At 32.4% G+C, this 14,555-nt stretch overlaps 1 protein-coding gene across 12 annotated transcripts in view; it reads left to right on the top strand.

Moving 5' to 3' along the window:
* The first annotated feature begins 6,033 nt into the window (after positions 1-6,033).
* The window catches only part of LOC148596901 (pyruvate kinase PKM-like), a 44,108-nt gene continuing 35,586 nt past the window's right edge, over positions 6,034-14,555 (top strand). For 9 of the 12 annotated variants that reach the window (XM_088563833.1, XM_088563841.1, XM_088563835.1 and 6 more), the window contains exons 1-2: positions 10,255-10,303; positions 10,921-10,962. In XM_088563833.1, the coding sequence (XP_088419959.1) occupies positions 10,921-10,962 (42 nt within the window). In that variant the 5' untranslated portion in view covers positions 10,255-10,303. Of the gene's footprint in view, positions 6,147-7,171; positions 7,299-10,254; positions 10,304-10,920; positions 10,963-14,555 lie in introns of those variants that run through there. The other 3 variants (XM_088563836.1, XM_088563838.1, XM_088563834.1) reach the window with 2 other exon arrangements.

Below are 14,555 nucleotides of genomic sequence, written 5' to 3' on the forward strand. Positions count from 1 at the left end.
TATAATTATTGAAGGTAGAGCTTGGAGGATTTCTTTGGCTCAAGTTATTCAGTTATTTTCCCGAGGTCAGATATCTGGGCTTGAAGCCCCTCAGAGTTAAACCCTTCTCAAATTTATCATTTGGACTTCCAGTCCATATATATCTGGCAAAAATTTTATTGCCAGGTTAATCCAATGTTTGTTCAGATTGTTCTTAAAGGCATTTACCGACTTGCTTTCCACTACAGTATTTAGCAAATTGTTCCATGTATCCACTATTCGTTAAGAACATATTTACATGGGCCATCTTACACCCAAGTTAGGAAAACAGCATCACGGAACTAGAGAAAACCAGTTCTACACACAAAACTCTATCTTGAAATCATTTTATGGTTTAATATATATATTAAATGCTAGATACATGTACCTTCTAAGTCTTCTACATTTGAGATTTAACACAAAATTTAACTTCAAAAGAAAATAAGTAGTACATTCCAAGTATTAGTATAGCATTTACTTGTAAGTTGTGACCTTTATATGTCCTCTTTTTGACACTTCCATTGATACAATATTTACATTTTTTCAACAATGTTCAGTCATTATGTAAATTTTTTTTCTGACCCTTCTGCTTTTCATTGTTTTCCAGTAACTGGCTTTAGCTCAGCTGTAAATAAATTTATCATTATGTTTTTAAATAAGTTCAGAACTTTGTTGATCACTTTCTTTGGTTTATGATAATGTGGTAAAGTATATACGTCTTTATTTGTAACCATCAGAGTATTATACATGTAAGCAATCTTTGTCTCTGTATGGATACGGCAGTAATTGATGATATTCGGGAGTAAGGATTGCAGTATAACATCAAGTGCAGGGGCGTAGCTAGGCCAGTTTTATTTGTACGCAAATTACGGCGAGGGGTCTTGGTGGGGTCGCTCAAGGCCCCCAGTGAGTCATTGCATAAAACCTATATTTCATCTTTAAAATGTGTGTTTTTATTTTTGTTACTTTTTCCGAAAGTACACAACTGCGTATTTGCGTGTAGGCAGCTACGCCCTTGAAGATGCAAAGATAAAAAATTTATAGCTAGGAGTTTTAAAAAGAAAGTGAAATGGAGGGATATTAGGTCCAACATCCAGTGAACAAATGGAATATTGTGAGGTTTAATTTTAAATGGAGAGGAATTAGTCCAAATTGTTCTACAATGTAGATAGATAGATAAATTGATAGATATATTGATTGATTGATAGATAGATTGATAGATTGATTGATTGATTGATTGATTGATAGGTAGGTAGGTAGATAGATAGATAAGATTAGATTAGATTAGATAGATAGATAGATAGATAGATAGATAGATAGATAGATAAGATTAGATTAGATTAGATAGATAGATAGATAGATAGATTGATAAGATTAGATTAGATAGATAGATAGATAGATAGATAGATAGATAGATAGATAGATTATTATCGAGAAGTAATTAAGCAAAATAAAAAGAACAAACATAGATTATTTGGAATAAATGAACTGTCTACGCTTTAGATAAGATTTATATATATATCTTGCAGTGTGTCTCGGAAAGTATTTCATCAACTGAATTAATTGTTCACATTTTGGTAGATTTGTAAATATTTCCTTTCCTTCAATATTTGAGAAAGGTTCATTTCTAAATTCTTTGAAAAAATTAATACTTAAAATGTACTTAATAAATGTGTTTTTTTAGGTTTATGCTCCTTTTCTAATGTTTATTATATTAAAACTTTAAGTGAAAGGCAGTAACTAAAGTCACTAAACTTATTATTACAATCACAGGGACTTGAGGTCACGAGTTAGATCTATTTATATTTATATTTTTAAAATGCTGTTTAAACTATTATTTTTTACATTATACTATCCATAGGCATACACTGGACTTGAGGTCATGAGTTAGAAATAATTAAATGGACAAAAATTGTACTAAAATGCAAAAAATAGTTCACACAGCATTATATCACAATTTTTACCCATTTACTTATTTCTAAGTCATGGCACCAAGTCCCTGTATTACAATAAGCGTTGTCACTTCCTGTTGTATCTGTGCTCTTCAGGTCAAGTTCCTGCACTTAAGCAGACCCCTTCTTGGTTAAAATTAAAAAAAAAAGAAAATATTATATTAAAAGATAAAACGGGAACATTTTTTCTTTTAACTTTATACATGTAATTATAAATTTTAATTTCCTGCTCCAACGCTTTCAAGTTTTAACAATTGATCAAATAAAAAAGAATTTGTGCAAGTCTAGATTTCCTGATAATGAACTTGTGCATTTGTTTTATGTACTAGTTTGAAATCTTCAGTTGAAGACCCCAAATTTTAATATAATTCATGTAACAAGATAATATTTTCTACACTTCACTTCACTAGAACTGATTTATTCAACGGGTCATAGTTTTCCTTCCCTCGTTTGTCTACCCCGGACTTGACTTTTTATGAGCAACTCGGCGGGTGTTCCTAGAAAAGCAGAGGACGCTTACCCTACCGGTGCATGCTCCCAGTTTTTAGTGGAGTCCGAGTTGCTCATTTACTTTTGTTACTTTGTATGTATGATTTTAGTTACTTTATGTTCTTTCTGGTCTTCGTCCCTGGATTACATTCTTTTGATTACCGCTTTAACCTTGGCTCCCTTGATTACTCTTTCAGATAGTGAAAGTCTTAACTGTAAAAACACGTTATTGGCGAGATTTGAATAATGCGTTGTTTCTGAGGTCATATATACCCATTTACTTGGTTATTGAAATAGGCAGTCTGTGCATGGTAAAAAGTCGTTCATTTCATGCTATACGTCGTGTGAAACGGATGTAATCAATCGGAAAAGAATTTTTAAAAATTCAAGTTCGTCAATAAAAAGATAAAATTTTAATTTCATTGAAAGGAACAATATGTTTCAGTGTGCAGAAAATCTCAATTATGTATAAAAAAAAGTTCGGATTGAATTACCCCATGAGCCAAGCACACAGACTTGCTCCATTTAACGGTCTACATAAAATATATGTAGTATCCATATTATTAAAAAAAGGAATAAGTTCCCATGATTTAAAGTAAAATTTCTAGAAAATATTTGTTACTTAAGTAAATTCTGCAAAAAGATCAGTTAAAATGAATTTGAAAAAAAAATGTTAAACCAACACAAGTAAACAGAAAACAACTTAATTATAAGTGTTTGTAAGAATCAGGCAAAATGGGAAAAATCAGTAACATGCATGTCAAAACCCCACCAATCTGACAATAACATATCACTTCAGGATGCTTTCCCTATTTGAAAAGACCATTACTAGATCTCTGCATCATTGGATTTGCTCCAAAAAAATATTCGATAGAATCGTACAGAAATGAGATTTTTGACCTGACCTTGAAATGTTCATTTTCAGTACATTTCAATGAATTTGTCTCTATGGTCCAGCATGATATGGAAAATCATGTCTGTTTTCCTTGATTCTGATTGTGCAAATAGTCAAATTACATTATAAAAAGGTTGTTTTTTCATACCATGTTTCACCTACTGCCTGATTCTAACAGGGACTGACACATAAAACAAAAGCAAATGTAAGCGAACGAATCCTGGAATTAAAATATATGACAATCATAAACAAATGTACGAGCAAACCGTATATATATCAGCAACTTCAAACTGATATTCTTTATTGTTCTTTGAAATATACAGTTACTACTAAAGAAGAGATACTGAGTCTGCTATTCTACTATTAAATAATATTATTTTGAAAATTGTCATTCCAAATATTTATAAAAATAGTAGAAATAGAAAGAGAGATAGTGAATGGCATCACGTGCTCGTATAACCTTTTAGAAATATAGTAAATACAGAGATCATCTAAAGGTCTTCGATAAGAATATAACACATTTTTTTAAGTAAGCTCCGAAAGGTTCCCACAAAAAAGTTACAAAATTCACCGTAACAGAGCGATAAGCTAATGAAATATTCATAATAATTTAACTTCCTGAATACACATAATTGACCAACATCTTGCTGTGGATAGGCGCATGCCTGCTGTGGTGTTAAAATAGTTTTATTAGGCATTTGCTATCCCCCTTTAATGTAAGGTGAAAAAAATAAACTGAAACAACAAATAAACTCATTATAAATCGTTATTTTCAATGAGTCTATTATAGATAAAACGACATAGGCGTAGGAAGCAAAAACTGATTGGCACAGTTTCTGACATCTGGAAATTGCATTTTTATTCAGAACAAGATGGAAAATAAAAAAAAACAGGTGAAATATGTCAAAAAATAAACATTATACATGTATGTGAAAATTATTGGTACGGCATACCGTGTACCTTTCAAAATTATTGGTACGGTCGGAGCAGTACCAACCGTACCGGTTCCCACGCTATGAACGTTTCATCAATTTAAAGGATTGAATTTAAATTATATATATGAACATGCTTATTGTTTAGACTAGAATGGGAGTCATATATGTAAATATATTTATACATAGTAGTGTTAAAAATGAAATATCAAATGTTCCGAATGAGCATGCGCATATGTTAATCAGATTGGTGCATATGTAAATTCATAATAATGTTATAACTGTAAATCGTTTTCTATTGCATTTATTAATAAACGAATTTTTGCAAACTAGTATGATTATTAAGAGAGCTTGGTAATTCTAAACATTTGTAAGAGCGCAACGAGCTCTTTAATTTGCAGAAATTGAAATCAAGGAAGCCAGTCAGAAACCATTTTCCCAAGTCATGGTTTCGAGTCCACCTTCGCTTCCTCAAAAGTGGACTCAAAACCCTGACTTGGGAGGATGATATGGAACCGGTAATCAAAAATAACATATTCCAAGAATATCGACTGTTTTAGGAAAATAGACATACACAATAAGAACACGAAATAACCAAAATAGCACTTAAAAAGAAAGTAAATGAGAAACCCGGATCCACCAAAAGCTGGGAGCTCGGACCAGGTACGTAAAGCATTCACTACTTTTCGTAACGCTTGCGAACTGAACGTGAGTTGCTCATAAAATGTTATAGCCGCGGCATGAGTATGGGATCGGTTCTGACCGCGTGCCCATTGTGTCGCATGCAATATCGAGAAGACAACTGAACTATTCAATACAGCGGCAGATCCAGACACTTGGGTAATGATGGGTGCCAGCCAGGTTCATCAGAAAAAGGGGCTTTTAGGACATTATTTGCCATTTTTGTCAATTTTCCACTTGAAAGTGACAAATTTTTCAATAAAAGGGAAGGGCGTGCCAAACCCCTTCCCCCTTCATCCGCCACAGCAATAAACAAGACTCAATAGTACCTCAGAGTAACATCTTGCGTACCTTACACTAAGTGACTGAAATGTTACCTCATACCCCACTCAACGACTAAGTGGTGTATTAGAATCACCTTCTTCGTCCGAATATCGTCGCAATTATCTAGGTTCCTAATGGATGGATTGATTTTAAATAGGGTTTGTTAGTCTCGTTCTGGTTTCAGTTTCTTTTCCTGAATTTCTTATGTAGAATGTATTGAAATCCGAAGACCGATCTGCATTTTATTGTTTACTTCCGGGAAATTGTTACGCTGCAATCACAATGCAAAATCTTCTACTTTAAGCTTTTCATAATATTTTTATAATGTAGAACTAGATATTTGTCATTTTTTATCAGTATTTCTAAACACAAAAAAATTTGCTCTTAATATTGAACCCAGTGATGTGTTAATGACAATTCTCCATGCATTTGAATGGTAGACGAGGACCCATTCTCATAAAATCACGGAGTCACGTGACGAGACTTGCATACCCTTTGGTATGTGGCTATATATAGATGGACAGTATACGTTATGAGCGATTTTTTTATTTCTTATATCAACTACCTAGCACGACAACGCATACAACTTATGTTTTCATTAAATTTTTTCTCTTATTCTGTCTTGGAAGTAAACTTAGAGGCTCCTAGAAGCATTATCCATGTCAATATTGTAATGCTATTTTTGTGATCGTGAAAAAGTCAACATTCAAAAACTTCACAAATTCGTCGTAAAAGGGTCTGCCAATGACGTTACTGACGTCATAATCTAGCCTTTTTCAAATTACCCCTATACAATGTTGTACGTCTTATGTATTGCCTGACTTTAGGTTGTGTGACTCCCAACAGATTTTAGAGGTATGTAAAAAGCTTGTATGTATATGTAGTTTACGAAAGTGTTCAAACTCCCGGACTCCCCTCCCTGGAACAGCCAATGACGTGCCATAATGGAGATTAAGATATGAAATCATTGACCTTTATAGGCATAAGTAGAGGAAAAAGAAACAGTACAACGGCATTCTGACGTGCATTCTGACATAATGCAAGAAAAGTTTTTTTTGTGTTTTTTTTTTGTGTTTTTTTCAATTTTGGTGTTTTTTTAATAAATATATATAAGCATATTGCAACTGGGGCAAACGCAAGGTTGAGTAACTCTTGATCCCGCCAAAGTATTGGTGAATGAAATTGTCACTGGAATAAAGGGGAGAGCGTGTTGCTACATTGTGAAGAGAGCTCCTTCGTTGAGAAACATCCATCCATATTTCGAGGAGAAGTTTTAAAATACTTTAGAGAAGTAAGAATATTTGAACTTCGATAACTCATAAATAATTAACGTACATGTATGTATGGGAATACATGAATGAGTTCTTCAAACACACTTTTGGGTACGGAATGAATGTTAATGACACTGGTAAGTCTATTGATTGATAAACAATTCTGGTTCTGTGCATCTTCCTTTCTGTTAAAAGTTTCGCTAAAATTTACCCTTTACAAGTGTTCATACTAATAGATACAGAAAATAAGACAGGAAAAGATATTGATTTGGTAACCAGCACTATAGCAGGTTCAGACAAATTGTGGGTGGTGTTCTTTTTACTGTGCATATGATGTAGACTCAGTATTGTGGTTTTAATGCAGTTCCGTCGACCAGTGCCAAAGCAAGGCAAGAGCATTTAAAAAACAGGTTATAAAAATTTACAAAAAATGTTACATTTAAAACTGCATGTAGCAGGGTAGATTTAAGAAAAGCTACAAAGACACACCATTTTGATAAAACGTACAGAATATTTGACATTTTAACGATAATTTTTGTTTGTCAAAAGACCATCTATTTCGTAACTTCTATTTTTTCGTTATATATGAACATTTACATACACTGACAGGTAGAGCACCCGGTTAAAGCTGGCCGGGTGTTGGAGAGTTTTCCATGGCTGCTCTTCCTTGAGATCTCAGCTGATCGCCAGATCACCGATACCTCGATTGAAGTCAAGCGAAACTGTCCCAACAAACGTACGTATTGATACAAATTATCTTGCCGCCGAATAGCTGAATATAATTGAAATATTTTACAAATGGAATATTTTGCAAGGTGCTCCGTTTCAATCTTTCTTCTTTCTTCAAAATATCTATCTACCCAGCAGTTCCATCAGCAAAATAAATCTACAGATCCAGTTTACCGTCAAAGCAGAAAAAGTTGTTGCCCAGCAAGACATTTTAAAATTAATTTACCCACCAACTTTATCTTTATTGTTGTAAGTGTATTGCACATACAACTACCTAAAATATATTTATAACCTTCATGCAAATTAAATAAGGCTCAATTCCTTGCATATTTTGCCTTTTCATATATTTTTGTTTGTTCCCCTTTTCAAGGAGGTAGACCTAAGGTAAGATACATAACTTTTGAAATCAGTGACAAGTTTGTATCATATTCAATTCACCAAAGCCTATCAAGCTTTCATTTGAATCAGAATGAAATCAATCCATGTGTCTTTGATGTTTACATGAGATTAAGGTAAATTGCTGAATACGTGCAACCGTTCCAATGATTTTTTAAGAGTTGTTTCCCTTACCCTAGGTCTACTTCCTTAACATATACTTCTAAAAAGTTCCTCTTCAGCACCTGTACTGTCTACCTTTTTTTAAAGAATTTAATGTTGGGTCTCGGTCGTGATTGAAACCTACACAACTCATAGTTGAAAGATACAGACATTTTATGGAGCAACCATTTGAAATTTTCGGGGAATCGGGCTTGGATAAAATTTTTCGTCTTGGATATTTTTTTTTCGATGTTAAGACAATCTGACATTTATTTTTGATTCTAGTACTGTCCTGGTTTTTTTTTTTTTTTTTTTTTTTTTATATATATAAAAATATGACAATTAATTGTAACATTAAAGTGTTTACAAAAAAAAAACAAAACAAAAAAAAACAAAAAAAAACATACCCTGATTTTGTTTCAACAGATGCATTCTGCCTCTTGTTTCTACCCGAATTGTCATCCTAACTTTTTTTACCCTTTGCTACCATCATGCCTTTTTTTTCGAATCAATTCTTGTTCCCACCGCTAAAATATAATGTTTGCTCCCTAATCATCTGTCAAACATGAACCGTACGTCAACCTTGATAGAGGGGTTAACGTCTCATACTGCCCTTGACAAAGTTTTATACATTTTTGATGGACACACATGCAATGCTTTTAAAAAGGACCATAGTAAAATGAACAAAATTCATATTATGCAAGCCGATGAACTGCATGTAAGAGTATAAATTGATATGATACCTGACAAGGACTGGAAAATAGAGAAAACTAATGTAGATGAACTTATTTGCTGAGTGTTTGTGAAGATCAGATTATGGCAACTATAAGTATTGGAAATCTAATAAATGTCAAATTTGGTCAAACTGAAGTCTTCCTTTACACTATCTATATATTTGTAAGCTATTTCGAGGACGATATGTTTTTAAAAGGGAGAGTTGTGTTGTGAATTTGTATTTTCGTCTGTTATACGTTTTATTTATACTTTATTGTCCGTATTTTGCTAGTGATGTTTTATACTTGTTACATTGATGTTAGGGAGAATGCAAACGTCGACCTTTGTATGCTGTGGACGTGTTTTGTCTGTGTGTGACGTTTTTTTGTAATGATTTATGTCCAAATTAACTGGTCATGTATATAATAGTGATGTTGATAATTTTGAGGATACAACCACATAAACGTATAGCTTTTCTTTTCCATATTGGACTTATTCCACTTTTACGACCGTTTGACCTGGATGATAATTGTTACAATGCAACACAACACGATTCGTTATAATAGCTATATACAGCTACAAAAACAACGCGAGATCCCTTTTTTATAGTTCTTTTTTCTTCAATTAACTACCCCTATATGTAGAAATTAACACCGGGTATTTACATCACTTAATTGCAATGTTTCTGGTGATAGAATGGGACACTCATTGCTAAACTAGCTTACCATTTGTTTGACCCAGTTCCGTTGTGTGTCCAAGCAAATGGATTGTAAACGGAATAGGTTTCTAATCGAAATTGCGTCAATGTTGTAAGTGGGAAAAGTTAAAAAGATCAAATGTAAGACAAATGAAAGTACAAACTTCACAAAGGGCGGATCTAGAAACCAGGGGTTCCGATTCAGAAATGAATAAATGGTCCGATATCTAGAAACTCATAAGCGCGGTTCGGTACGGCTAGATTCATAAATCTAAAAAGAGGCTGTACGCTATCATTTGCTCATTTTCCCTACATTTTGCATTTTTTTTCAACGAAGAGGGTGGGGTCTAGTATTACCCGGAGTCCTCCTCTAAATCGGCTGCTAGGCTTTAGTTGACACGTACTGTACTGCAAACTCTGTCCCTGGTGAAGTATTAAAAAAAAACTTGTACCGGTATACTGGATTTGAATTTTAGTACTCTGCTTAGCCATTAAATTGGAGAAAAAAATCTTGATAAAACCATAAACTGATAGTAAAGGTAAGAATTTGACTAAAACAAATATTTCCCACTAAAACACAGCTCAGTTTAGGGAGTGAACCGCTAATTTCACTTTCATTTTTAAAACAACGGGTACGTGCATAATGTGAAGCGTTCTACTGTATTGATGCACAAAAAATCACGTTCTACATATTTTAATTCATTAAAATTTGTTAGAGGATTTAAAGTATTAGTCTATCTAGATAAACCAGTGCGAGTAACAGTAATACAGACCGTTGACACGTCGAACATAAGATACAAATAGCTATTGGGGCGAGTTGTCAAAATGTCAATATAATTCTCTTCAAGTGTGATAGTTATCACTATGTGGTGTTTTTCTTAAAAAAAAGAAATGAAAACATTCCTATGTCGTGCATTTAAATGATAAAACATCATTTTTAATAAATGGGACGAAATGACAGTGTTCTCTGTTGAACAGGAAATTAATCAAAGGTGAAGGATAGGTCGTCTGAAGCACACCGGAAGTAACTGCAGCTGAGTTAAACTTCTCAGATACTTACAACGGTAACGTAAACGACGCTCTGATTAGGCTCGTTTTCACCATTTGTCTCAATTTCAGAAATGTTAAAAGATATTTTAAAATATATTCAAGTAAAACTACGCCTCACGGCTACAATCTGTTAATATCTCATTAAAACAAATTATTGCTGAGTCCTATACTTCTCGGTTAACCTTCATGGCTGACTTCATGATTTAAATATTTTGAAGGAAAACGCGAAGACAAGGTTCTTTTAGGAATCCAAACAAGTCAGACAATTAAAGCTGTAGAAATCTGTGTTCCATTTGGAAATTATATATGTTTCATTAGAACCTTTTCTTGATCCAGTTAGAACTAGTTCTACAAATTGGTAAAATCCAGACATTTTTCAATCTTAAAAAAATCTTGCTTATTGGACAAAACTGTTCATTGATGGTAAGTTCAGTAACTGAAGTCTATAGGTATAGAAAAAAGATTTTCAATTATGAACAGCTTGGATGCCTTTGTTGTAATCGTATACCAAATGATGCATATGTGCAATGCTCTGCAATGCTTGTCGAAAATTTTGACATTTATTATCCGGTAAGAATGGTTCAGAAATCAGTGATGTAGTTGTAACAGTTGATTTTCTATATAATTGTAGATGTCGGGCACAAAGTTAGGGGGGTCAGGATCGTCTGCAAAGGTAAGCACATGTTCTGCATTAATACATAATTATTATTACTGTGCACTTACATGCACATGTATGTTGTTTTAAGATTTGTAAGTTATCATTTGTCAGACAGATATTAGGATTAGGATTCATGACTCGCTTCATTGAAACTCTAAAAATGTAGTATTTACAAAAAATATAAATTTAATTTCATCTGAACTGTTTAACATTCTTGAAATTTACAGAAGATTTGGAATCATTCCTGACTTCTCTGGCGTGTAATGTTTGTACTTTGTATATTTTTCTCATGCACTTTTTAATTTCTTCGCTGGTGATGAGTTTCCAAAAGTCACCATTTGATTTTTTTCTTTTGGTAGATTTTCCTTATGTCAACAGTAAATGTACACTCAAAAATGCATGAATAATTATTGTTGGTAAATATGATTTGAAGTTTATTCAAAATTTCAATTGATAAATGTCAAACTGAAATAATTTCCAGTTGTAGTTTTTGATTAAGACATACAAGTGTATTGAAGTTTACATGAAGTCGGAGGAAATTCAAATATTCATTTGTTTATGTGTAAATACATGATGTACATGTCAGATATACTTCATTCTTCTGCTTATGAGTAAATTTTTATTCAGTATTGCTCAATCAGAAATTTACATGTGTTATAATAAGCCAGTGTTTTAAAATGTAAGGTTATTACACAGTAAGTTTACCCTTCCACTTAAATGGGGAGCCCTTCCTCATTAATTTAGAGAGCGATAAATACTCCCAAAAACTCAAATGAAAAAAATGAATCTTCCCATATTTAGATGTAAGATTGGTGGGTAATTCTATTTTAAAATTACTAATATGTACATTTATATTTTGTGTGAAAAATACAAAAGTAAAAGGTGTCTTTTACTCAAAAATCTTCCTTATGAGTCAGTGTCAATAAGAAAGTTTCTCCTACATGAACAGTTTCATAGATAAACAGGTATACAGTACAGGAAAATATTCTAAAAGTCCTTGTTGTAACTGGAAACCCATATTGTATAATCTGTGTACAAGAGTAGTCCAATACACATTTTCATTATAATATGGACAAGTATAGTATTTTCTGTATCAGTAAACTGTATCATAAACCTATATAATTGTACAGCTAGCATAGAAATTGTAAATTATTGGCCAGGCATATATATATATTCATGAGTAGTAAGTACATGTAATGCTGACATGCTTTTCTCTTATGACCCACTTTTCTAGTGTCTATTTAAAAATTGTTCTCATTATTTTGGATGGTAAATAACTGACATAATGCCGAGTATGGAACTTCACATGTACTTTATGGAAAGTCGAGGAATGGTCACATGATAATGCTAATGAATATGGATGCATCATAATGCTAGAAATAAAATCAAATACTTTTGAAAGACGGTCAGGAATTCAATCCCCAATAAAAATTGAATGGAAGTTAAATGATCCATTAAATTTTGTCAAATTTGGAAATACGTCAACACCCCCGCCTTTCCAAAAAAAAAAAAAAAATAAATAAAGATGACCTATTGAAATAAGTGTCAGTGGAGATTACTGCTGTTTGAGTAAGAACTCCTCATGTTCCTTTTATGTTTTTGCTCCATTACCCTTTGGTAGGTAAACTAGAAGGTTATTGACCCTTTAGGTCATGGAATCAGGATTCAAGATAGATCTCTGGGTCTGATGTACATATATATGGTTTCTGTTAAACTCTCATGGTGTGCATGTATTGAAACAATTGAAGGCTCAAGCTTATTTTATTTCCTTTCTTTAGCTTCAGTTTAGTATTGGCTTGTGTTTTTTATTGACTGTTTTTGAGCTGCTTTTTCCCGATAATAGTTACCACTAAAAAAGTATTCAAAGAAAATATTAGGCAAAAAAAAAATATATCTTGTTTTCTGCTACCAGCAAGAAAAGAACAGTGTCAGGAGGTACAAAAAGACTTTATTTAAAAAAAAAATTTCTTTGACATTGTTAAATTTTATACATGTGTTCTTCCCCAGTAATATAACTTTATTGACACAATATCTTTTGTCTTTTGTTACACACTAAACTAATTCTCTTTTCATTCATATATATGGCTTGTTTCAATTTACATGTAATAACAACACAATGGGAGGTACATGGGTGGCAAACATGGCTGCTGCCATGTTATCAAACATGCATGTACAAATGGTAGACAAAAAATAGGAGTTCTGATGATTTGATTTTTCAAAAAATTGGAGAAAAACGTAAGGGTTGATTGCATAAAAATTGGGTTGGTTGGGTAGCAGGAAACAAAGACTATAATTTTTTGGCTTAATTTGAGAACAATTTTCATAGTGCACATCATGTAAACAATTTAAGTAGTACTCCGCATAAGAATCATGCAAAATGTTATTCATGTTTGGAAAGCCTACATATTTTTATTTTTGAAATTTTGTTTAAAATGTGGCTTTTCATATAACCCTTGTTCATAGGAGATAAGAATTATAAAGAATGTATTGTAGAATTCAAAATTAAGGGAGATAACTTGTGTATGACACTAAAATACAATAGAAACTGATGGCTGTTCCATGTGGATTATCTTCTAAGAGCTGACAGATTGGAATGAATATGCATTTCATCATATAGACCTATAAAGCAACTTTACAACAAAAATAAAAATATGTAGCCTTTTTTTAGGTGTATCACATTTTACTAATTTTGCAAGATTCTTACAAAGACTTCTATTTAAAAACTAAAACATTTCAGTTATTATAGGAATGTTTCTAATTCTAAATCAATTTTATAAAAAGTTATAACTGGCCCATCAATTGGTTAACTCACAGAGAACCAGCCTATCAGAAAGCTGGTTACAAGTCAAAATAAAATTATTAGTCTATTACTGTTATACTGTGTTCTGAAGGTCTTGGAATATTAGTTTTAATTTTTATTTTCTTTCTTTCTAAAAAGTTAATATATATTTATCCAATTATATTTACAAAATTTATGTGCTTATAAAAAATAGAGTAAGCTACATGTATGTTTTTTCTTGACTATATTTGTGTAACTTACAGTGATTGGGATTAAAAAAAAAAACATTTTGAGAATTTGGGCATTTTCTATTTCAGTCAGTTTATACATTTAAGTGGACCATTCTGTAACATTTTAGTCAAAAATTCTAATTTAAATGGGAATTTTCAGATGGAATGTGCAAAATAGCACATGACTCTATCTACAATACCTGAACCGATCCCTGCACCATCATTGATCAGTTTATTAGTCACAATCTGTCAAAGTGATCTGTAAAACAGGTGATTGCGTAGAACTGCTTTACACCACCTTCATATTTATGAACCCACTGGTTTGTTTCGTTTTTTTTTTCATTTTACACTAATTTACCAAAGATATAGATTTAGAGATAAAGCTAAATACTTTCTTGAACATTTTCTTCACTTAATGAGAAATGGAAGGTGAATTTTTTATTCAAAGAAAATTTACATTTATAAGCATGATGCAGGGATAAAAATTTGCAGTCTCCCAGTAGCCAATGGTTACTAGATTTTGAGCTGGGCTGCCAGACTTTTGGGTAAATTTTAGTTGATTATATTGAAAATATCTAACAAAATACAGTCTGGGCTAC

Source organism: Perna viridis, chromosome 15 (assembly GCF_037379345.1).
Source record: "Perna viridis isolate PV_CMFRI_1.1 ecotype Kerala chromosome 15, ASM3737934v1, whole genome shotgun sequence".
NCBI lineage: Eukaryota > Metazoa > Mollusca > Bivalvia > Mytilida > Mytilidae > Perna > Perna viridis.